Raw genomic sequence first — 26,228 nt, forward strand, 5'->3', positions numbered from 1 at the left:
AGTTTATTGTTTGCAATCCAAGTCAGCAAACCATGGATCTAGAAGGTTAAGAGCTACATTTTATAACTCAACTCCTGTATGATTTAAACGGGAATGATCTAATCTCTAGTAAAGTGCAAATTAGGGCAGAAAACCTTAGAAATGCAAAGTCATCATATATGGTTTCTTTTAGCACATGGTAATTCTCTGTGTTGTCTTAATATTTTTGATTTCTCTATTAAGGAAGGGGGTACCAAAAGGCATATAATAAGCATTTGAGTAAGTAATTGCCTATTTTGCTTCACTCTGTTTAAGTGTCTTTGCTATATATATGTCTTTTAATATAAATTGTAATTCTCCCTTTTTTGGGTTTTGTTAATCCTCACCCGAGGATCTTTTTTCCATTAATTTTTTTTAGAGAGAGTGGAAGGGAGGGGGAGGGAAACACAGAGAAAAACATCAATGTGAGAGAGATACATAGACTGGTTGCCTCCTACATTTCTTCTCTCCCCCCCTCCCACTCCTCCAACCAGGGCCGGGGATCAAGCCTGCAACCAAGATACCTGCCCTTAACCAGGAATTTAACCTGTGACCCTTCATTTTGTGGGCTGACACTCTTAATGAGTAGAACTGGCCTGGGTGCAATTCTACCTTTGATATAACATTAAGATATTAACATGCATTAGCATTTCCTACCATTAAATGAATTGTTGATTGAAAAGTAGTGCATGTTAAGAAATATAAAAAAGAATTTGAAATCCAAAAATAACAAAAGTTCTGCAATTCCAGCTGCAAGTTTTTGAATTAGTTAGAGCATTGGATAGCAGAGTAGAACTTTATTCTATAAAATGTCATGGAAAACAGAATCATGCCCCCTTCCTTTTGAACCTTTCTACAGGTATTCCTTTGCTACTGTGATTTATGAATTTATTTTGAAAGGACACTAAGTGCAAAACAGCTCATCTTGCACAAAAGCTGCATGATTAGTGTAACCATGGAAATTTATTAGGAATATATTTTATTTTAACACAAGGTGGTGTTAAAGAAATACTTTTTTATGTTTTTAGCATTGGAGTTTCCATTAGCATGTTTTAAATGTTTTTATTGATTTTGGAGAGAGGAAAGGAGAGGGAGAGATAGATAGAAACATCAATGATGAGAGAATCATTGATAGGCTGCCTCCTGCACACACCCCTCTGGAGATCGAGCCCACAACTCAGGCATGTGCCCTGATTGGGAATCAAACCGTGACCTCCTGGTTCATAGGTCAATGCCCAACCACTGTGCTATGCTGGCTGGGCTAGTAAGTTCTTCGAGTATCTTGAGAAATTTTGGTATGTGTACAGCTATAGCACTGTCTATTTTTTTGGAAGATGAAAACTCAGTTATGATAATTTGTGTTCTTTTACCATGTGTGTAATTAATAGCACTGATGTCCCTTCTCTGCCTTAGCTTGAGTATTATTAGGGCTTTCTGATTGCTTCAATACTTAATATTTAGTGTATGCTTTCATTTGGTTAACAATTTATGAAGTAAAGCGTCAAAAATATTATTCCTCAGTTTGAGGCACTGTTTTATAATGAAGTAATTTATTACAGATTGATTTTTTAAGAATATGTTTTGCTATGGAATAAATAATTTCATGTCGAGTTTTGTCTTGGAATGCCATTTGTCTGAATAAGTAAATTCACTATTGTGGGCATGTCTGATATGATAGTTACTGGTTGATGACAGCAGAGCAAGTATAGGATTGGAAGGTTATCAAGTATGAAGTTGAAATTGGTTAAAATAGTAGAAATGTCCATCAGACTTTTCAATATATTGCAGAATTACATAGCATTGGGAAAATATAAGTTCTAAGAGCATTTTCAAAAGTTTTGGTTGTTAACTTGGGTTAAAACAATGTTTTGATGATTTTTTATTCATAATATAAAATATATTAACACATTTGTCTCTTTTGAAGGAGGTAATTCTTAGTTTTTAATTTGTTACACTTCACCACCAATATAGTTTTTTATTGTCTTTTTACTTTCAAGAATTGCCAAGAAGATGCTTTTAGAAGAAATTAAAGCCAATCTTTCCTCTGAGGAGGATGGATCTTCAGATGATGAACCAGAAGAAGGGAAAAAAAGAACTGGAAAACATAATGAAGTAAATCCAGGAGATGAGGGTGAGCTCCCCAAATTAATGTATACGATATCATAATTTAATTGTTAGACCAATTCAGTCTTTGAAGACTATCTGACCATGCATGACATTCCTTAATACATGCATTTAAAGTTTATTAAAATGTTTAAAACTTTACTACCTTTATTCCTTTTGAGTAAATGATAATAATTGTGCATGTTTTCTCAGTTACTGGTAATAAACAGATGATTTTAAAACAAGATAATTTTCACCTTTAAAAATCTACAAATATTTCATCAATATTTAATAATAGAAATAGATCAGGTCTGATGTATGAGATTGCCTGGTCTCACCAATGATACCCAGGTAAATATACAACTCTAAGCTTTTCCTTAAATCATGATCATTGTCAGCAAACAAAATAATTTTACAAAACATTTTAAAGGAAAAAAGGCTGAAGGTTTTACTGATTTATTTTCACAAATTTAGAAGGAAAAAATCAAGTCAATTCTGAATCAGATTCAGATTCTGAAGAATCTAAGAAACCAAGATATAGACATAGGCTTTTGAGGCACAAACTGACTGTGAGTGATGGAGACTCTGGAGAAGAAAAAAAGACGAAGCCTAAAGAGTACAAAGAAGCCAAAGGCAGAAATAGAAGGAAGGGTAAGACATTTTAATTTTGAATGTATGTAACATACTGGTTTTACAACATAATCTATACTAATAATAACCGTTCGGACCAAACAGTGGGCCCCGAGTGGCTGGGGTGTGGCGGCAGTAGCGATCTATGGGCCCTGGGCCGCTGGGGCGTGGCGGCGAGAATGACCACTCCACTTCTCTGTCCCTTTCCTCACCAGCAGCTCCCATCCCCCAATGGCAAATGGGGAGCCAGGGGTGGGTGGTAGGGGACGCAGGCCAAACCAGGCCAAGGCCTCTGCCCCACCAGTCCCCCCACACAAAGAGGGCGACCCTCAGTAGGGGTGGGCTGGCGAGTAGGTGGGAATGGCGGACCTCTCGGATCTCTCTGTCCCTCCCCCTGGAAATCAGGCTCCAATCTCTGATGGTGAATGGGGAACTGGGGGAACCCAGGGTGTGTGGCAGGGCATGTGACGGCTCTAGGCCAAGGCCCCGCCCACCATCACCCCACACATAGAGGTCTACCAGCACCAAGGGCAAGGCCAGCGAGTTGGGGCGGGGGATGGCCGACCTCTTGGCCCTCCCCCTGGCCCACAGGCTCTGATTGCCTATGGCATACCAGTTTCCATTAGTGGGAAGAAGATACAATAGAGCAGCCTGGAAACGGCAAGTCTTTTCCTTTATTGATTCTTTATCGCTGGGCTCTAGAGAAATAATGGCCAGGTCCTCTGTTGGGTCCCTTGGAGCCCCGTCTCTCCTCCTCTGCTCAGCCCCGCTGATCATCGGGTGTCCCAGAGCAAGAGGGAGAGAAAAGCTGGACTTAGCAATGCCACCTACCCGAGGGTTGGGTGTAGCAGAGGGACGTGGTGACTTTGGAGTCACACAGACTCTGCCAGTTAGACCTGTGTAACCTCTCTGATCCTCGGTTTCTTCATCTATAAAATGGGTATGATAATAGTACCAGCCTCAATGGAATGTTACTGGGTGTGCATAAGATTATGCACGTAAGGCTCTCAGCCTGGTGCTTGACAGGTACTAAGCACTCACTGTTGTCACTGTGATTATCTGTCTCCTGGCCTCACTGGGCTTATGAACCCCAGTGTTTAACTAGCAATGTAGACAGGTGTGGAAATTGCCTGCTCTGTGTCCTGGGGGCCCCTGGGAGAACTCGGATTCCAGATTCCAGATTCCCAGGCAAGATGGCTCTGCAATATGAAACCCCTGAGGGTCAGGAGTTCAGCCGGGTCCTAGCATGTGCTCCCTGGGTCTCCAGGGCAATACGCGCTGCCTTCCCTCTCTTCCCGGCACTGTCCTGTCCTGCTTCAGTTGTCACTCACACCAGGAATCTCTGCGTCATCTGTGTGCACATCTGTTCCCCAGCAGCTCCTACTCTGTGTGCCTCCCAGCTCTACCCTGCACTTGGGCAAATCACTTAACCACTCCGGCCTTTATTTTCTCATCTGAAAGCTGGAAATAATAGTGCCGGCCTCCTGGGGTTGTGGATCAAACCCGGTCACCAGGTGAAGCACTTAGAAGAGAGCTGGGGCCTGTTTTAAGTGGCCATTCAGTGTCAGTTGTTCTGTTATTACTGTTGAAAGGCGAGTCTCCTAGAAGTAGGGGTTCTACGAGGTGCTACTGTCCTGTGAAAACCCTGAATGAGAATCTTCAGCCTCTTTCAGAAACTATGAGCTCATTAGCAAAATAAACCACCTGTGAAGGACCTTTTGGCTCCTATAAGCATTAACAACAAAGAGTAAAAAGCCTGAGGCCTGGGCCTGGATGTTTGTCCTGTATACCAATAGGTTGCTGGTTAGGTTCCCTGTCAGGGCACATGCCCCGATTGTGGGCTCAATGTTTCTCTCTTTCTCTCTTTCTTCTTCTCTCTCTCTCAAATAAATGAAAACATATTAAAAAAAAATAAAGTTAGAGGTGAAGCCATTATGGTCCCATGGCTGCAAACTAGAAGAAAATATAACTCAACAAGAATAAGAGACTCAAAAAAAAAAGAAATTATAACAATAAAAATAACATAGAATTCCAATGAGGAAGAAAACGGGCATCTAAAGGAATCCATGTGGCTACAGGGGAAATTGCTAATGAGCCTAGATTTTAAAAGTCAAACTGGGAAAAATGTATTTGCAGCAAAGAGCTCACACAAATCCTATATAATAAAAGCCTAATATGCAAATCAACCGAACTGTGGAAGGACCGGTGGAACTACTGGTCGCTATGATGTGCAGTGACCACCAAGGGGCAGATGCTCAACACAAGATCTGTCCCCTAGTGTTCATTGCGCTCCCACAGGGGGAGCGCCACTCAGCCAGGAGCCAGGCTCACAGATGGCTAGTGCAGCAGTGGTGGCAGGAGCCTCTCCTGCCTCTGTGGCAGTGCTAAGGAGCAGTGAGCCAAGAGATAAAGAATGGTGAGCAGGCGGGTGGTAAGGAGCGAGGGGTCCTGGACTGCGAGAGGGACCCTCCCCCACCCCCAGTGCATGAATTTTGTGCATGGGGCCTCTAGTCTATATATATATATATATAAAGCCAGCGACAGGAATGCTGTAATGACCAGAATGACTGGTCGCTATCACGCCCATTGTGGCCAGTGAACTGGCCCGATTGGGGGTGGGGCCAGCTGGCCAACCTCCTGCAGCCTCTCCCCCTAGCTGGCTCTGCTCCCAATCAGCCTCTCCCACCCCGATCAAGGGCAGCGTGTCTGGCTAACCTGTTTCTCATGGCCCCTCCCCACGGCCAGCTCCACCCCGATTGCCCCCGCTACCCCAATAGGGGGCGGGGCCAGCCGGCCAACCTCATGCAGACCCTCCAGTTGGCTGGCCCCACCCAGATGGGCCCCCACCACCACGATCAGCCCGGAGCTCCTCCCCCAAGGTGACCCCACCCATGATCACCCCCTTACTTCAATAGGGGGTGGAGTTGGGTGGCCAGCCTCCTTCAGCCCTTCTTCCCCGCCCAGCCCCACCCCAGATTGACCCCCCACCCCGATTAGAGGTGGAGCCGGCCGGCCAACTGCCTGTGGGCCCTTCCCCTGGCCAGCCCTGCCCCCAATTGGCCCCCGACCCCTTTGACTCGTGGCCCCCCCACCCAGCTGGCCCTGCCCCCCGATGGCCCCCTCACCCACCAATTGGGTGGGGCCCTCTGGCCAATCTCCCGTAATACCTCCTCCCCCTCCCCCCCAATTGGCCGGCCCCGTCCTGATTGGGCTCCGATCGGGGTGGGCCTGCTGGACCTCACCCGTGCACGAATTCGTGCACTGGGCTCTAGTCCTATATAATAAAAACCCAATGACCAAACAGGAATGACCAGAATGACCCCTTGACCAGTTGCTATGACACACACTGACCACGGGGGGCAGACACTTAATGCAGAAGCTGCCCCCTGGTGGTCAGTGCGCTCCCACAGCAGGAGATGCTGCTCAGAGGGTGGGTCCACAGCCGCTTGGCTGACTGGGAAGAGCGGTGCTCCCACAGCTGGCCGATCCCTGCAGGCCATGCCCCCATCAGTGCATGAGTCCCGTGCACTGGGCCTCTAGTTATAATAATGAAATTTAAGGATATCTGCTCCCACAATTGACCACCTACATTAAGTAAATATCAGCACACTGGCAACAATTATTTCCTTATATGAGAGTTAAATAAAGAATGTAAAGTGGGAAAATAACCCAGAAACTTGAGAGATGACACACAAAAAAAATCATTTTAACCTTTAGTACTCATACATTTACATTAAAAAGTATGACAACAAGTAAAATTTAGTTAAAGGTTATATAGAAAATACAGGATTGCCTATAACTGCAGGAAGAAATAAGATTTTCCTAAGAAAAGATAAAAGATATAATTAGTTTGGGTAGATTTATGCCTGCTTATATGCAAAACTGGGAAGTCAGATTAAATTTTCATTACATTAAAAATCTGAATCCTGCCAAAACCGGTTTGGCTCAGTGGATAGAGCATCGGCCTTCGGACTCAAGGGTCCCATGTTCGATTCCGGTCAAGGGCATGTACCTTGGTTGCGGGCACATCCCCAGTAGGGGGTGTGAAAGAGGCAGCTGATCGATGTTTCTCTCTCATTGATGTTTCTAACTCTCTATCCCTCTCTCTTCCTCTCTGTAAAAAATCAATAAAATATATTAAAAAAAAAAGAATTGGTATTCTCCACTAAATTCTTAAAAAAAAAAAATCTGAATTCTTCTGCAATGAGTGCTTACATGTTTCCAGTATCATGGTAAACATTGAGGGTATAAAAATGAATTTGGATTATTGTTTAGTATGGTGGTTTTAAATCTGTTTATACATGAAGATTGCTTGAGGCATTTTAAAATATACCTATGACAGAATTCCATCCCAAGCCAATTATAGTATAACTAGTAGCCCATTTGCAGGAAGAATCCTGCAAGCAGCCGCTGCGGCCGCGTGCGCTGCTACTGCTGCCACCGTTGCAGCCGCAGCGCCTGCACACACGCGCCGCTGCCGCCTGCCGCGCTCTGCCTGGCCCTGCCCTGCCCCGCTCCGCTCCGCTCCGCCCCGCCCCGCCCGGGCTTTCCCTCTGGCAGCCACCTTGCTTTCCGCTTTTCCTCCCTCTTCCTTCTAAGTTGTCTTCAGTCTTCACTCCTCCCTCCCTCAGTGTATGCAAATTAACCGCCATCTTGGTCGGGTAATTTGCACACTCACCCTGATTGGCTGGTGGGCGTGGCTTTGGCTGGTGGGCGTGGCTTGGGTGTAGCAAAGGTGCGATCAATTTGCATATTTGTCTATTATTAGGTAGGATAGGTGGTGGTGGGATGTAGCTATCCATGTTTTTTTAATTGAATTATTTTTACAGAGAGAAGAAGGGTGAGGAAGAGAGAGAAACATTTGCATGAGAACGAGATATCAATTGGTTGCCTCCTGCATGCCCCTTATTAGGGCATTGAGCCTGCAAACTGGGCATGCTCCTTGACTGTGAATTATACTGGCATTCCTTTGGTGCATGGGATGATGCCCAACCAATGGAGCCCAACCACAGGCTAGGGCTCCATATGTTTTAAAAGCATCTCTGATATGATTTTAATAAATAGCCAGGTTTGGCAGTCATTGGTTTAGTAAGAACTGTTGATACTAATATTATAAGAAATTATAATACCGTGGTAATGTCTTGCACAACAGAAGTATTGTATAGTGTGTCACAAAAGAGGATTTTTTTTTAGCTTCTTGGGTGTGGGTAGGGGTATCCCCAGAGAAGACTTCTTAAATATGAGGAGGTTCACCTAAAACATCAAGTTGTACATGGGGAACAAGTAGATGTATTTTGAAGATTTCTAATGTAAGCAGGGAAGAAATTTTAAAAGCCTCTGCAACATGTTTGGTAAATGATGGAGGGGAAGATGCTGTTAATATGCTAGAGTTGGACTATAGGAGGAAAAGGAACTATAGGAGATGAGGCTGGGCCAATAAGACAGAAACTTGATGCTGGAAATTCTTGTAAGCCTGTTCCTCTCATACTGGAGTACTTGGCAGTGGACCCAGGGATACATGAGGCTGTAGAGCAGGGGTGGGGAACCTTTTTTCTGCTGAGAGCCGTTTAGATATTTATAACATCATTCACGTGTCTACAGAATTATCAACTTAAAAATTAGCCTGCTATATTTGGTCAAATATTTAATTAACTCACCCCTAATACTTTGGCAGGACCAGACTAAATGATATCGCAGGCCTTTTAGGGCCCTCAGGTGGGACATTCCTTACTCCTGCTATAGAATAAAACATGATACCTCTCATTGGTGTGTTCGTTTTACTTGAGAGTTGGGGGAGAGCATTCTTATATGAAGTAATCACATGTATATTGAGCAACTAAATGTTAAATTTGCCTAAGAATTTTGGCTAACAAAAAGTTCAAAGAAAGTGTTTTGCTTCTTAGGAGCAGACTGGGAATCTACCTAATTCCTTTAGGGTAGATTAATTCTTCTTTGCCACTAGAAATAGGAAAACATTTGTGGAAGTGACTGAGAAGTCCAGTAGTCTCTATAGGCTGGAGCGCTATTGAAAGGTTTATTTTTTAAAATATTTTTATTTTAAAAAGTATATAATTATAAATAAAGCTATGAACATTCATGTACAGAAGAAAAGTATATAATTTTTTTTAATTTTTAAAATCATAGCTGTATTGATATAATTCACAGACAGTACAATGTACCTATTTACAATTTAATTATTTTAGTATATCTAAAGAGGAATGCTATCACTTAAAATTTTTTATTTGAGGTATACTATAAATAGAAAGAACTGTGCATTTCATAATTTGACAACTTGGTGAACACATGTGTAACCTAGATAAAGGCACAGGGCATTTATTACTGGTACTCAAGAATCACAACCCCAGCACAAGTCACTAAACGATGTAGTAAGATCAGGTTAGTTGCCTGTTCTTCTTTGAGACTGAAGCCTTTGAATCTGTTTGGGGGTTATTGTAGTTGATGCCAAGTGCAGATGTTGGAGTAGGATTGACTTGAGTTATATAGGAGGCTGAATTGTTAGGCCTTACTAGCTGATATTAAAGATAAAAGTTTAGGATGACTTTCAGGTTTTTGGAGTTGTAGTAGTACATTTTTAAAACCACAGAATATTTGAGATTGCCTAGTGCAGTGGTCGGCAAACTTATTAGTCAACAGAGCCAAATATCAACAGTACAACGATTGAAATTTCTTTTGAGAGCCAAATTTTTTAAACTTAAACTTCTTCTAACGCCACTTCTTCAAAATAGACTCGCCCAGGCCTTGGTATTTTGTGGAAGAGCCACACTCAAGGGGCCAAAGAGCCGCATGTGGCTGGCGAGCCGCAGTTTGCCGACCACGGGCCTAGTGGAACTGTAATGTTGAGCAAATGGAGGGCTAAGGAAAAAAATCTTGGAATTCTGAACATTTAAAGGTCTATTGAGCAATAGTTATCCATTAAAGAAGAGGAAGTCCCCCTCTACATAGACATACTTAATACTAGTATGTCATGGTCATTTCCATGTTAATAAATAAATAACAGTACATCATTTTGTGAATGTTTATGTCATAAATTTCTTTGCAGCATGACTACAGACTTGTCTTTCAGATTCCATAAAAGTAATTGAACAATTTAGCAGTTACATAAAGAGAAATACTGATTTCGCATCAAAGGCTGAGCTTAGGATAGAGTATATTAGTGGGCACAATTATATTCAAAGTGCTTTATTAAAACCCAGGTTTTCTGTGGCCTGTGTTTTCACTGTCTTCTTCTGTGGGTAACTTATTAGCCTAGTGGTTTGTGTTTGTGTAGGAGGGAGTAAGTTAAAATCCCATCATTTATCTTTTTAAATGTAGTGACTGATACTATATTTGAAATGGAATGATTTTCTAAGATTTGCATACTCTTGTATCCTTATATTGTGTAAAAACTTGAATTGAGTGATGGGAAGAAATTAAAAGAGAATAGCTTACATAATCAAGTGCAACATTCGAACTTTAATTTTCACCTAAATTTGAAAAAAGTTCTAGAAGTTATTTTGGTGATAATTTAAAAATATACTTAATGCCTTTATATTAGATGATATTAAATTGATGTTATTTTTCTCAAGTGTTATAGTGATATTTAGTTATGTTGGACAGTATCCTTATGCTTAATGGTAAAGTGTCATTATATCTTCCCTAATTTCACATGGTTCAGTTTGTATGGTCAAAGAGATGAAGCAAATGTGGTAAACTGTTAACAATAAGTGAATTTAGAAGAAGGGATGCAGGTGTTTATTCAACAATTCTCTAAAATTTTTGGTAGGTTTGAAAATTTCAAAATAAAAGGATTGGTGAGAACTTGATCCTAGGCTTAAAATTATACTTAATCACAAAATTGTGTTTGCATGCATGTGGACACATGTTCTTTCATAATTCACAGTTGCTTAGCAGGTCTTTTTATATTGCTTTTTAATTTTTATTTTGCAAACATTTACTGTTGAAAGTATTACAGATGTCCCCCTTCACCCCCTCCATCCGGCACCTGTCCCCCCAGGCCTTCACCATCCTATTGTCTCTGTCCATGGATTATACATATATGTATACAAGTTCCTTGGTTGATCTCTTTCCCCCCCAATCCACCTCTTTCTTCCCCCTGAGATTCCACAGTCTGTTGCATGCTTCTATGTATCTGGATCTATTTCGTTCATTCGTTTATTTTGTTCATTAGATTCCACATATGAGTGAGATCATGTGATACTTGTCTTTCTCTGCATGGCTTATTTCACTTAGCATACCACTTTCCAGGTCCCTCCATGCTGTTTCTGAGGGTAAGAGATCCTTCTTTTTTACTGCTGTATAGTATTTCATGGTATAAATGTACCACACCTTTTTTACCCACTCATCTACTTATGGGCACTTGGGCTGTATCCAGATCTTAGCTATTGTAAATTTTGCTGCAATGAACATAGAGATGCATACATCCTTTCTGATTGATGTTTTAGGTTTCTTAGCATATATTCCTATAAGTGGGATCACTGGGTCAAGTGGCAGTTCCATATTTAATTTTTTGAGGAAACTCCATACTGTTTTCCATAATGGCTGCACCAGTCTTCATTCACACTAGCAGTGTACTATGGTTCCCTTTTCTCCACATCCTCACTAGGACTTATCATTTGGTGATTTGTTGATGGTAGCCATTCTGACAGGTGTGAGGTGATACCTCATTGTCATTTTAATTTGCATCTGTCTGATGATCAGTGACTTTGAGCATTTTTTTTATGTCTCTTAGTCATCTGTATGTCCTCTTTGGAGAAGTGTCTATTTAGGTCCATTGCCAATTTGTTAATTGGATTGTTTGTCTTCCTTTTGTTAAATTGTATGAGTTCCTTATATATTTTGGATATTGGTCCTTTATGAGATATATTATTGGCAAATGTGTTCTCCCATACAGTGGGCTTCCTTTTCATTTTGTTGGTTTCTTTTGCTGTGCAGAAGCTTTTTATTTTGATGTAGTCACTTTTGTTTATTTTCTCCTTAGTTTCCATTGTCCTAGGACAGTGGTCGGCAAACTCATTAGTCAACAGAGCTAAATGTCAACAGTACAACGATTGAAATTTCTTTTGAGAGCCAAATTTTTTAAACTTAAACTTCTTCTAATGCCACTTATTCAAAATAGACTCGCCCAGGCCGTGGTATTTTGTGGAAGAGCCACATTCAAGGGGCCAAAGAGCTGCATGTGGCTCGCGAGCCGCAGTTTGCCGACCCCGGTCCTAGGGGATGTATCGGTAAACATACTACTATAAGAGATGTCTGAGATTTTACCACCTATGGTTTCTTCTAGGATTTTTGTGGTTTTTTAAACTTACATTTAAGTCTTTTATGCATTTTGAGTTTACTCTTGTGGATGGTGTACATTGGTGGTCCAGTTTCATTTTTTTGTATGTATCTGTCCAATTTTCCCAACACTATTTATTGAAGAGATTGTCTTAACTCCCTTGTATGCTATTGCCTTCTTTGTCAAATATTAATTGATTGTAATAGCTTGGGTTGATTTCTAGGGCCTGTGTTCTGGTCCATTGATCTATATGTCTGTTCTTGTGTCAGTAGCAGCCTGTTTTAATTATAGTGGCTGTGTAGTATGACTTGATATCTGGTATTGTAATCCCTCCATCTTTGTTCTTCTTTCTCAAGATTGCTGTGGCTTTTTGGGGTCTAAATGGTTCCATATAAATTTTGGGAGTATTTGTTTTAGATCTGTGAAGTATGCCATTGTTAATTTAAAAGGGATTGCATTGAATCTATACATTGCTGTGGGTAATATGGACATTTTAATGATGTTAATTGTACCAATCCATGAACATGGTATATTCCTCCATTTGTTTATATCTTCCTCTTATCTTTTTTTTCAACATCCTGTAGTTTTCTGAGTACAAGTCTTTTACCTACTTGGTTAAGTTTATTCCTAAGCATATTAATTTTTTTTGCAATGGTAAGTGGGATTGTTTGTTTAGTTTTTCTTTCTGAGAGTCATTATTGTTATGTATAATTGCCGTCAATTTCTGGATGTTAGTTTTGTACCCTGCTACTCTGCCAAACTCATTTATTAAATATAGCATTTTTGTGGTGTAGTCTTTAGGTTTTTCTGTATACAATATCATGTCATCTGTTAATAATGAGAGTTTCACTTTCTTCTTTCTAATTGGATGCCTTTTATATCTTTTCCTTGTCTGATTGCTGTGGCTAGGACTTCCAGTACTATGCGGAATAATATTGGTGAAAGTAGACATCGTGTCTTATTCCTCTTCTTAGGGTAAATGGTATTAGGTTTTGCGCATTGAATATGATGTTGGCTGTAGGTTTGTCATAGATGGTCTTCATTATGTTCAGTTATGATCCCTCTATTCCCACTTGCTGTGTGTTTTTATAAAAAATGGGTGTTGGATTTTATTGAATGATTTTTTTGCATCTATTGGTATGATCATGTGATTTTTTTTTTCTTTTAGTTTATGTGATTTGCGAATATTGTACCAGCCTTGCATCCCTGGAATAAATCCCACTTAGTTATGGTGTATGATCTTTTTAATATATTGATGGATCCGATTTGCTAATATTTTGTTGAGGATTTTAGCAGGTTCCCAGCCCTGGTTCCTGGATTAGATCAGGCAAAGCCTCAAAGCTTCCTGAGGTCTGTCTCTGCTGACAGTCTGATTTTTATCATCTTTGACTGTCCTCAGGCTATGTACCACAGGGTGGGGGGAGAGGTCTTCCAACAGGGTGGGGCAGCTGAATCCCCCTCAGGCACATTCCACCTGGATAACAAAGTTCTGACCTGGTTGAGGGAATGATTCAGCACAGGAAACCAAGGTGGCTGCCCTCTGAGCTCCAACCTCAGAGCCACCAGTTCTGGCTTCTGCTCACACAGCTCCAGTCCGCTCTGCCCTCCTTCTGCCAGAGCCTAAGGTGAGTGGCTGCACAGTAAATTTTGTGCATGGGCCCTTTAAGAGGGTGCCTGCCTTTATAGTTGTCTCTTGCTGGCAGACAGCAACTCTGCTGCTTTTGACAACAGGATGTGGGCACCTTTTCTCTATTTTCGTACACTGGGCTGGGGAGCCCATCTTGCGTTTTGAGTCCCCAGAGTTCTCAGTGAGAACCCCCCACAGCTGAGATATCCCTCTAGAACAGTGATGGCAAACCTATGACATGCGTGTCAGCACTGACATGCGTAGCCATTTCTGATGACACACGGCCGCCTCATGCCGAGGATGAAACATTTGCTGCTCCTGAGGATGAAACATTTGCGAAATAATGTTTTTTCCTCAAAGTGACACACTACCCGAGTTATGCTCAGTTTTTTGGCTAAGTTTGACACACCAAGTTCAAAAGGTTGCCCATCACTGCTCTAGAACTTCACCTACTGTCTGTGGAGCCCGGCTAGCCCTTTTAGGGCCTCTGTACTTCCTACCAGTCTCTATGTGATCTCCACTTTCTGTCTTTGATTATCAGTGTTCTCTCCAGTTAGTCTTTATTTGAATTTTCAGGGTGGTTCTTCTGTATTTTAGTTATGTTTCCAATTTAGTCCTGGGAGAGTGTCAGTGTAGCTTCCACTTATTCCACCGCTATTTTGGAATGTCATCATCAAATACATTGTTTTTTCCATTTGTCATTTCTTTATGTATTCTGTCCATAATTTTTTGTTCTCATAAATGGCAGAGAGTCTGTACTCACCATGGCCAGCCTACTATGCTTGCTTTGAATAATCAGAATTATTTTATTTTACTTTATTTTTTTGATAATTATTGATATATTTTATTGACAGGTAAATTCTTAATTTTAAAATTCATATACAGTTAATACTTGTATTTCTATGTAGAGCCATAGTTTTATAATTATAGTTGGAATAGCTTTGAATTATTTTTACAAATACCATTTCAATTATTAACTGATCTAATGTTTATGATGTAGCATCATTAATGTACATATTATACATATTCTCACAGTGGTCTAAGTTTAATGTGAAGTTATTGACAAATGAAGTGAATTATAGTTGCATTGGGAAGTATTTAGAAACTTTATATATTTTTTTGTTCAAGTGAGCAGTGAAGATTCGGAAGATTCGGATTTTCAGGAATCAGGAGTTAGTGAAGAAGTTAGTGAATCTGAAGATGAACAACGGCCCAGAACAAGGTAAATATTAAATTTTATATATAAAATCATCTATCTATCTATCTATCTATCTATCTATCTATCTATATAAAAGGCTAATATGCTAAGTGCGTGACCTTTTGACCATTCAACCGGTAGCTATGATGCGTACTGACCACCAGGTAGCAGACGCTAAATGCACAGGCATGGAAACATAGAACAGACTGATGAATCTCAGAGGGAAGGGGGAGGGGGAGGGTGGAAAGAGATTAACCAAAGATCTTATATGCATACTAGAGGCCTGGTGCATGAAAATTCATGCACTGGAGGGGGGCGTTCCTCAGCCCGGCCTGTCCCCTCTCATAGTACGGGAGCCATCAGAGGCAGGAGGCAACCTTGCAATCAGGGTAAGGCAACGCCCCATCACACCTCTGCTGCTGCCACTGTCGGCAGCGCGTCAGCCCACCCTGGTTACCTGAGCCTCGGGCCAGCCCTAGGCGGCTGGGCAGCCTCCATTTGAGGCTTGCCTGCGCCTCGGCCGGCCTTGAGCAGCTGGACAGCTGCCATCCGAGGCTTGCCTGCGCCTTAGGCCAGCTCTGGGCGGCTGGGAGGCTGAGGGGACTGGGGGATTCCGGAGGCAGGTGTGTGGCAAAGCCAGGCCCCCAGGTGGGCCCGGCCTTGTTGCGCACCAGCTGCCCCAGCGGGGCTGAGGGGACTGGGCGCTGCCGTCTTGTGGCTGTGGGCACCGCCATCTTTGAGGGTGGGACAGTCAATTAGCATATTCCCTCCTTATTGGCCGTGGGCACCACCATCTTTGAGGGCGGGGCAGTCAATTAGCATATTCCCTCCTTATTGGTGGTGGGCGCTGCCATCTTTGTGACAGTGTTAGAGTCAATTAGCATATTCCCTCCTTATTATATAGGACTAGAGGCCCGGTGCACCGGTGGGGTCCCTTGGCCTGGCCTGTGGGGATCGGGCCGATTCTGTGCAGTGGTCCTCTGACATCCCCTGAGGTGTACCGAATTGCGAGTGGGCAGTATCTCTCTCTATATAATAGGTAACATGTTAGCCTAATATGTTAATTATCCCTCCGACTATTCACTCAGTCGGTATGACGTGCACTGACCACCAGAGGGCAGGTGAACCGACTGGTAGGTTAACTTGCTGCTGGGGTCTGTCTGATCTGGACTGGGCTTGACGGGCCGGACATGCCCTGTAGCCCTTCCGGGGTTTCTCCCTGTCCAGCTCAACCTCCTGCAGTCTCTCCCCGGCCTGCCTGCCCCATCGGGACTGGGCAAGACAGGTTGGACATGCCCTGGAGTCCTCTCGCAGTCCCTTCTGTCCCTGATCATGCACTGGTGGGGTCCCTCAGCCTGGCCTGTGCCCTATTGCAATCCGGGACCCCTCAGGGGATGTTGGAGAGCTGGTTTCGGCCCGATCCCCGCAGGCCAGGCCGAGGGACCCCATCAGAGCACAAATCTGTATACCAGGCCTCTAGTGTATATGTAATTTAAAATTTTTAGGATTTAATCTTAGTAACTATGTTTATATTATTTGTAGAAGTTTTGCTCTTAGTAGTTAACTAAATATTTAATATTTTGATTTGTACCTAATTGTTAAAATTAATTTTTTTGGTATTTTTTATTGTAAATAATATTACATATGTCTTCCTTTTTTCTTTTTGCCCACCTTTCCCTACTCCAAATTATTAATTAAAAAGTGTATATATACATATGTGTAGTTGAATTATGTGTGCTAAACAAAGTGAACTGTCAACGTGCAAAACACTCTTGACTGTAATTTTTCGTTGTTGTGGTAGGGAGTTATAGTAGGAGAGACTGTAGACAAGCTACCTCAATCCATCTCCTGGCTTTACTACTTTCTTTTTGTATGAGTAACTTGTGCCTCAGTTCCATCATCTGTAAAATGGGAGATTGTGATAGTACTTTCCTTGTTGATTATTATGTGCATTCATTTAAAGGGCTTATAATAGTGCTTACTTGGGCAAACAGTGCTCCATGAATAGTAATTATTTTTTTGAACTAGTGGTACTAGTATGATAGTAATTAAGATGTGTTTGTTCTCTCAATTCACAAAGCTACTGATCTAGATTATTAGTTATTTAAAATTTTGCTTTGTAGCATAGTATTTTAGAATAATATTAACAAATCTAAGAATTCTTTATTTCAGAATAATATGATCCATACTAATAAAAGGGTAATACACTAATTAGACGGGGAGACTTTCCGGGAGATCTTCCAGACGTCCTTTTGTACAAAGCCATGGTGGCAGGGCCGAGGCATAGGCAGTTACGGGCAATCAGGCCAGGAGGGGAGGGCAGTTGGGGTGATCAAGCCGGCGGGGGGTGGAGGCAGTTGGGGGTGAGCAGGCCGGCAAGGGGGGCAGTTGGGGGTGAGCAGGCCAGCAGGCAGGTGAGCAGTTAGGAGCCAGCGGTTGCGGATTGCAAGAGGGATATCCCACAGGGATCGGGCCTAAACCGACAGTCGGACATCCCCTGAGGGGTCCCAGATTGGAGAGGGTGCAGGCTGGGCTGAGGGACTCCCCCCCCGTGCACCGGGCTTGAATTTCGTGCACCGGGCCACTAGTTCTTCTATAACTTACTGAGTGGGCAATCTGTTTGTGTTGGTGTGAGTGCGTATATTTATGTCCACATACTTGTCAACACATCTAAATTTTAAAATGTGAGATTTTTCTGTTAGATTTTTGCGTACAATGTTGTGCCTGGAGTGTAGCAATTTAATGTGTTTTAGAGAGATGTAATGTAATAGCACGATGCAATGATAATTTTTTACAACTGAGATAGTATTCATATAACACAAAATTAATAATTTTCAAGTATAGCATATAGTAGGTTTTTATTGTTAATTTTATTATTAATTGTAGACAGAATGACAGATGTCCCCCATTCCCCCTCCCCTTATTATTGTATGTTTCCATAGCATATGCATATATACACATATGTTCTTTGATTATTCTCTTCCTGTATCCCTCAACCCTTTTCCTTCTAAGATCTCTCAGCTTTCTTCTTGCATCCATTCTTCTGGACCCATTTTGTTAGTTTACTTTGTTAATTAGATTCCACATATAAATGAGATGATGGGATATTTTTATTTGGTTTATTTCACTTAGCATAATTATCTCCAGGTCCATTCATGCTGCTGCAAAGCGTAAGATACCCTTCTTTTTTACTGCTGCATAGTATTCCATTGCCTAAAAGTACCACAGCTTTTTTATTCACTCAACTACTGATGGATACTTTGTTTCCAGATCTTAGGTATTGTAAATTACGTTGCTATGAACATACGGGTGTATATATTTCTTTCTGATTGGTGTTTCAGAATTCTTAGGGCATATTGGGATCTCTGGGTCAAGCTGCAGTTCCATTTATAATTTTTAGAGGAAACTCCATACTGTTTTCCATAATGGCTGCACCAATTGTATTCACATCAATAATGTACTAGGGTTCCCTTTTCTCCACATCCTCCCCAACACTTGTTATTTGTTGATTTATTCATGGTAGCCATTCTGACAGGTGTGAAGTAATTCCTCATAGTTTTATTTTTTTTCAAATACATCTTTATTGTTCAGATTATTACAGATGTTCCTCTTTTCCCCCCACATAGTTCCCCTCCACCTGATTCCCCCCCATCCCATGTCCTTACCCCTGCCACTGTCCTCATTCATTAGGTGTAAGATTTTTGTCCAATCTCTTCCCGCACCTCTCACGCCCCCTTCCCCCCAAGAATTGTCAGTCCACTCCCTTTCTATGCCCCTGATTCTATTATATTCACCAGTTTATTCTGTTCACCAGATTTTTTATTCCCTTGGTTTTATTTTTTTATTATTATTTTTATTTTTTTTATTGATTTTTCACAGAGAGGAAGAGAGAGGGATAGAGAGCTAGAAACATCGATGAGAGAGAAACATCGATCAGCTGCCTCTTGCACACCCCCTACTGGGGATGTGCCCGCAACCAAGGTACATGCCCTTGACCGGAATCGAACCCGGGACCCTTGAGTCTGCAGGCCGACACTCTATCCACTGAGCCAAACCGGTTTCGGCTATTCCCTTGGTTTTAGATTTACTTGTTGATAGATAAGTATTTGTTGTTCATAATTTTTATCTTTATCTTTTTCTTCTTCTTCCTCTTCTTAAAGAATACCTTTCAGCATTTCATATAATACTGATTTGGAGGTGATGAACTCTTTTAGCTTTTTTTTGGTCTGTGAAGCTCTTTATCTGACCTTCAATTCTGAATGATAGCTTTCCTGGGTAGAGTAATCTTGGTTGTAGGTTCTTGCTATTCATCACTTTGAATATTTTTTGACACTCCCTTCTGGCCTGTATAGTTTCTGTTGAGAAATCAGCTGATAATGCATGGGTACTCCTTTGTAGGTAACTAACTGTTTTTCTCTTGATGCTTTCAAGATTCTCTCTTTGTCTTTTGCCCTTGGCATTTTAGTTATGATGTGTCTTGGTGTGGTTCTCTTTGGATTCCTTTTGTTTGGGGTTCTGTGTGCTTCCTGGACTTGTAAGTCTATTTCTTTCACCAGGTGGGGGAAGTTTTCTGTCATTATTTCTTCCAATAGATTTCCAATATTTTGCTCTCTCTCTTCTTCTGGCACCCCCTTTCTGATATTGGTACGCTTGAAGTTGTCCCAGAGGCTCCTTACACTATCTTCATATTTTTGGATTCTTTTTTCTTTTTGTTTTTCTGGTTGGTTCCTCATATTTCAAATCTTTGGTTTGATTCTTGGGGTCCTCTAGTCTACTGTTGGATTTCTGTATATTATTCTTTATTTCAGTCAGTGTATGCTTAATTTCTGACTGGTCCTTTTCCATTTTTTTGGCATTCTCATTAAGATCCTTGAAGGTCTCACTTAAGTTCCTCGGAGGTCTCACTAAGTTTCTCAGAGGTTTTTAGAAGATTCTTGAGTAACCTTATAACTGTGGTTTTGAACCCTATATCCAGTCGTTTTATTTCCTCCATTTCTTTCATTCGTGACATGTTTCCTTGTCTCGGCATTTTGGCTGCTTCCCTGTGTTGATGGAGTGGCTTTGTTGTGGTAGGTGACCTATAGGGCCCAGTGGCTCAGCCTCCACAATTACCTGAGGTGGACACTCTTGGTGCACCCCTTTGTGGGCTGGGTGCACAGTTTTGTTGTAGTTAAGTCTTGCTTGCTGTTGGTACACTGGGAGGAATTGACGTCCAGGCCAATTGGCTGTGAGGACCCGCTGTGTGTATAATGGAAGAACTGCTGTGCTGGAGACACCCTTATGGGGCCGGAATGGCTTCATTGGGGCTTTGTTGCTTACTGAGTCTGCCTCTTGAGTTTGTCACTTATATATGTGAGGAGTTGAAATCTGGTGTTGTCTCACACTAACCACTAGGTACACTGGCTCCTGGATCTCCAAGGAGGTGCAAGTTAGCTACTGTCTGAGGCCACCCAGCAGGAGCTACAGCGAGATCTGCAGATTTCTCCTCTTTGTTTGGGGTTTGGGAGTTTGGGAGCTCTCTGACCCAGCTGCAGTTTGTTAGGTTAAGCTGCGAAAGGGCAGGCCATTCATATGCAAAAGCCTATGCGCACAGCTTGGGTGGGTTTGTAAATTGGGTGCGGTGGGGTCTCAGGGAATCACTCAGGTGTAGCAAATAGCGATGTCTGCCAGTGAGCCGTCTCTTCGTCTCCGCGTTTCCGCGTCCCCATGTCCCGTGCCCTGTGCCCTTGCACAGTAAACGATTCCTGCGAGCTCCTCTGCGAGAAAGCCACCCTCACTTTTCAACCCCGATGCCAGACAGTCCAGTTTCTCCCCGTAGGACTTTGGGTCCCCAGAGTCTCGCTGGAAACTGGAGTTCAGAGCAGTTGGGAGCTTATATCTCCCTTCTGATTGAAAAAAACAGCACACCCAGTTGCCAGCTCGATTCGCACGCCTTCGTACCTCTGCTCTTCCATGTCTCTGCACCTCCTACCCAGTCTCAATGCGCTTTTTTCTTTCCTTCTACTTGTAGAACTTCTACTCAGCCAGCTTTCCCGTGGTTTTGGGTGATAGTCATTTTGTCTTTTAGTTGTAGTTTTGGTGTGGTTGTGAGAGGCAGCACGTACAGGTGTATACCTTATGCTGCCATCTTGGTTTCTCCCCTCATAAATACTTTTAATATGCATTTCTCTGTTGATTAGTGACATTGAGCATTTTTTCATACGTATGTCCTTTTTGGAGCGGTATCTATTCAGGTCCTTTGCCCATTTTTTAAATTGTATTGTTTGTCTTCCTGGTGTTGAGGTGTATGAGTTCTTTAATCTCTTATTAGATGTGTCATTGGCAAATATGTTTTCCTATACAGTGGCTTCCCTTTTCATTTTATTTATTTTATTTTTTAAAATATATTTTATTGACTTTTCACAGAGAGAAAGGGAGAGAGACAGAGAGCCAGAAACATCGATGAGAAACATCAATCCGCTGCCTCCTGCACACCCCCCACCGGGGACGTGCCCCCAACCAAGATACATGCCCTTGACCGGAATCGAACCCGGGACCTTTCAGTCCGCAGGCCGACGCTCTATCCACTGAGCCAAACCAGCTTCGGCCCCTTTTCATTTTATTGATGCTTCCTTTTGCTGTGCAGAAGCTTTATAATTTGATGTAGTCCCATTTGTTTCTTTTTTTTTTATTGTTCAAAATATTACAAATAGTAGTATATACCTCTCCTTTTTTCCCCATTGACCTCCCCCTCCCCCACCCTCTGCACATGCCCTCACCCCCCTAGTGTCTGTGTCCATTTGTTATGCCTATATGCATGCATACAAGTCCTTTGGTTGATCTTTCCCTGCCCCAACCCTCCCCTGCCTTCCCGCTGAAGTTTGAAAGTCTGTTTGATGCTTCTTTGTCTCTGTATCTGTTTTTGCTCATCAGTTTATGATGTTCATTATATTCCACAAAGGAGTGAGATTATGTGATATTTATCTTTCTCTGACTGGCTTATTTCACTTAGCATAATGCTCTCCAGTTCCACCCTAGCTGTTGCAAATGGTAACAATTCCTTCTTTTTTTTACAGCAGCTTAGTATTTCATTGTGTAGATGTACCAAGTTTTCTAATCCACTCATACTGATGGTCACTTAGGCTGTTTCCAAATCTTAGCTATTGTAAATTGTGCATTTGTTTCTTTTTTCCTTTCTTTCTCCTGCCCTAGCAGATGCATTGGAAAAAATACTGCTACGTGAAGTGTCTAGATTTTACTACTTAGGTTTTCATCTCGGATTTTTATGGTTTTGTGACTTATATTTAAGTCTTTTATTAATTTTGAGTTTATTCTTGTGTATGGTATAAGATGGTAGTATAGTTTCATTTTTTTTGCATGTACCTGTCCAATTTTGCCACCACCATTTATCGAAAAGACTATCTTTAATTGTATGCTCTTTTCTCCTTTATCAAATATTAATTGACCATAATGGCTTAGGTTGATTTCTGGGGTCTCTGTTCTGTTTCATTGATTTATTTGCCTCTTCTTGTTCCAGAACTAGACTGTTTTGATTACAATGGCTTTGTAGTGTAGTTTTATATCTAGTATTTTTTTTCTGTTATTATTTCTTCAAACAGGTTCTCTGTCCCTTGCTCGCTTTCTTGTCCTTCTGGCCCCCTATCATGTGGATGTTGTTTAATGTTCACATATTTGTTTTTTTCTCCTGCTTTTTTCCTTATAGGTAGTTGATTTCCAGTTTTATATTCTTGTGGTCAGAAAATATCCTTGGTATGGTGTCAGTCTTCTTTAATTCATTGAGACTAGTTTTGTTCCTCAACATATGGTGTATCCTTAAGACTGTCTGTTGTCTATGTGGTATTCAGTTCCCTTAGTATATTTGTATTTTTGTTATTTTCTCTCTTTAGGTCTGTTAGTATTTGATATGTGTGTGTGTGTATATATATATATATATGTATATATATATATATTTGTATATATCTACATATCTATATATATGTATATATATCTATATCTATCTATCTATCTATATATATATATATATATATGTACATATATATATATATATATATATATGTATGTATGTGTGTGTGTATATATATATATATATATATTTGTCCTTTATACATATTGGGTGCATATAGTATATTTATGTTATGTCTTCTTTTTCTTTTTTAATCCTCACACAAGGATATTTTTTTCTATTGATTTTTAATTATTTTTTTTAGAGAGAATGGAAGGGAGGGCGTGGAGAGAAAGAGAATGAAACAGTAATGTGAGAGACACACATAGATTGGTTGCCTCCCGCTTCGGCTTGGGCTGGGGCTGGGGATCGAACCTGTGACTCAGGTACATTCCCTTGACCTGTATCGAACTTGTGACATTTTGGTGCGAGGGACAGCATTCTAACCACTGCTCTACACTGGCTAGTGCTCTGTTATGTCTTCTTGATGAATTTTCTGTTTATCAATTATAAAATTTCCATCTTTGTCTTTTGTTACCTTTTTGACTGTTATCAGTACCCCTACTCCCGCTTTACTCTAGATACCATTTTCTTAAAGTGTCATTTTCTACCTTAGCTTTGAGCCAGTGTTTGTCTTTGGACCTGAGATGAGATCACTGTAGGCAGCATATAGTTGGGTCTTGTTTTTAAATCCATTGTGCTACAGTGTGCCTTTTTTTGGGTGAGTTCAGTCCTTTTACATTTTGGAATATTACTGGTGTATGATAACTTTCTGTATCCATTTTATCTTTTGTTTTCTTACTTCTCTGTATCTCCATTGTTAATTTTCTCTTGTACTTATTTGTATTTTAGTTTGGTTGTAGTGTATGATTTTTGTCCCTCCGTTTTTCTCTCTTTTTTAAAAAAAATTTTTGTTTTGTTAATCCTCACCCAAGGATACCCTTTCCATTGATTTTTCTTTTTTTTAAGAGTGAGTGCAAGGGAGGGGGAGAGACAGAGAGAGATAAACATTGATTGATTGCCTCTCGTTCATGCCTCAACTCATGGCCAGGGATCGAGCCTGCAAGTGAGGTATGTGAACTTGACCAGAATTGAACCTGAGACCCTTCAGTCCTCAAAACTGATGATCTAACCACTGGGAAAGTCTTGCTATGGCCATTTTTCTTTTTTTATAGTTACAGGTCTCAATGCTTAATTTTTGTTTTATGGTTACCATTAGGTTTATATAAAAACCTTTTATATATACAGTAGTCTTTTTTCTTCTAATTCCATCTCATCTCCATTTGCCTATGAAAGTTCAGTCTTTTTCATCCTCTACTTTTATGTTTTTGTTCTCACAAATTGTCCCAGTTTATGTTGAGTGTTCATTTCCAAATAGAAAAAACGAGTCTTTTCAAAAAATTATTTTACCCTATTTTAACCTTTATGTTATATTGAAGCGTTTAATACCCTATTCTGAAATAGAGTTGCAATATTTTTATTCTGTCTGTCTATATGTCATCTTACAGTTTTGTATTGTCTTCTTGTTTCCAGTAAAATTGCTCCTTTCAATATTTCTTATAATGCTTATCCTGTGGTGGTAAATTCCCTGAGCTTTTGTTTGTCTGGAGAAGTCTTTTTTAAAAAAATATATTTTTATTGATTTCAGAGGAAATGGGAGAGGGAGAGAGAGATAGAAACATCAATGATGAGAGAGAATCATTGATTGGCTGTCTCTTGCATGTCCCACACGGGGGATCGAGCCCTGATCAGAATTGAACTATGACCTCCTGGTTCATCGATTGACGCTCAATAACTGAGCCATGTTGGCCAGGCTGGAGACGTATTTATTTCTCCTTCATATCTAAAGGAAAACTTTTCTAGATACATTATTTTTTGGCTGTTGATTTCTCTCCTTTAGTATTTTCAATATTTAGTTTCAATGTCTCCTATTTTGTAAGGTTTCTTCTGAGAAATCCGATGATAATCTAATGGGATTTTCTTAATACATGGCAGTCTTTTTCCCTGCTGATCTTGGGAAATCTTTCATAGTCATTAACTTTGGAGAGTTTTAATACATGGAATGCATTGTTTCTTGGATAAAGTGGGTTTTTTGTTTGTTTGCTTGTCTTTGCACTGAGATAATTAGTTGTTCTGTTAATCCCCTGGATTTGATGTTTTAGCTCTTTCTATAAGTTTGAGAATTCTCCATCAATTATTTATTTAAATAGGCTCTCTGGTCCCTTCTCCTTCTCTCCTTTTTCTGCTATATCCATTATTTTTATAATGCTATTTCTAATAGAGTCATATAGTTTTCTTAGAGTTGATTTATTTTTTGTTAACTCTTAATTCTCTTCCACCTGAGTCATTTTTAGATGTCTAACTTTAAGATCACTCATTCTTTCTTCCATATGGTCTGAGGTCTCTAATTCATTCTTCATCTCATTTATTGATTTCTTCAGTTCCAGAATTTCTATTTGATTTCTTTTCATAGTTTCAATCTCTAAAGTACTCCTTTTGTTCATTAATTTTATTCCTGTGCTCATTGAACTGCATTTCTGATTTCCTATATCTCGTTCAGTTTATTCAGAACTACAATCTTGAATTTTCTGTCACTTAAATCAGTCTTCCATGTCTGGAGACTTTTAATTAATTTCTAAACTACCTTGTTAACTTGGTTATTCGTAATACTTGATGGTTTTTTTTCACTGCCTTGTTATTTGAGATTTTAAAATATTTTTTAGATACTTTTTTTTAAAACAATTTAGCTGATTCATAAGTAGACGTCTTTCTTTTGTTTATTAGTTGATGTTTTTATAGTGCACATTTTTATTTCATCTGCACTACTGGGACTTGTGGATCTCAGTAGGGCAGTGTGTCCTCAGGAATATAAAATGCTGTAATGTTGAGCATCTTTTCATGTTCTTTTATGGTCTCCGAGTTAGATGAGATATATTTATGTCCCTTGGGTATCTCTCAGTCCCGAAAGGTGCAAGGAAGTTCCACATTTTTGTTTCTTCCTGCAGAATTATCTGGGAGTTGGGCAGCTTCCTTCAGACCTTGTTGAGGTGATCAGGGAAGAGGGGGTAGGGCAAGTGTGAGTAAAAATGATATGAAATTTCCTACCATTTTAAGTGTGACTCTTGGTTAGATGTTTATTTGTTTACTGCAGTTTTTTAACTGGTTTCTGAGTTCTCACAAAGTTAATTTTCAACATATATTGTTGCTTATTCTTTGTTTGTGTGGGAGAACAACAGCCTGGAGTTTCCTAGTCTACCATCTTGCTGAGGTCACCTGGTATTTCATTACTTTTAATGGGTGAATAATATTCCATTGTATTAATACTACATTTTGTTTCTCCATTCATCTGTAGTTAAATGCTTGGGTTGTTCCCATTTTTTTGCCATTATGAGTAATCCTTGCTATGAACATTTGT

At 40.6% G+C, this 26,228-nt stretch overlaps 1 protein-coding gene across 5 annotated transcripts in view; it reads left to right on the forward strand.

Annotated features, from left to right (window-relative positions):
- ATRX (ATRX chromatin remodeler) overlaps positions 1–26,228 on the forward strand; it is a 284,854-nt gene that overhangs the window by 110,805 nt on the left and 147,821 nt on the right. For all 5 annotated transcript variants that reach the window (XM_079765243.1, XM_079765244.1, XM_079765245.1 and 2 more), the window contains 3 exons: positions 2,016–2,149; positions 2,596–2,772; positions 14,802–14,895. In XM_079765243.1, coding sequence (XP_079621369.1) covers positions 2,016–2,149; positions 2,596–2,772; positions 14,802–14,895 — 405 coding nt within the window. The remainder of the gene's footprint in view (positions 1–2,015; positions 2,150–2,595; positions 2,773–14,801; positions 14,896–26,228) is intronic.

The sequence above is a fragment of the Cnephaeus nilssonii genome (assembly GCF_951640355.1).
Source record: "Cnephaeus nilssonii genome assembly, chromosome: X".
NCBI lineage: Eukaryota > Metazoa > Chordata > Mammalia > Chiroptera > Vespertilionidae > Cnephaeus > Cnephaeus nilssonii.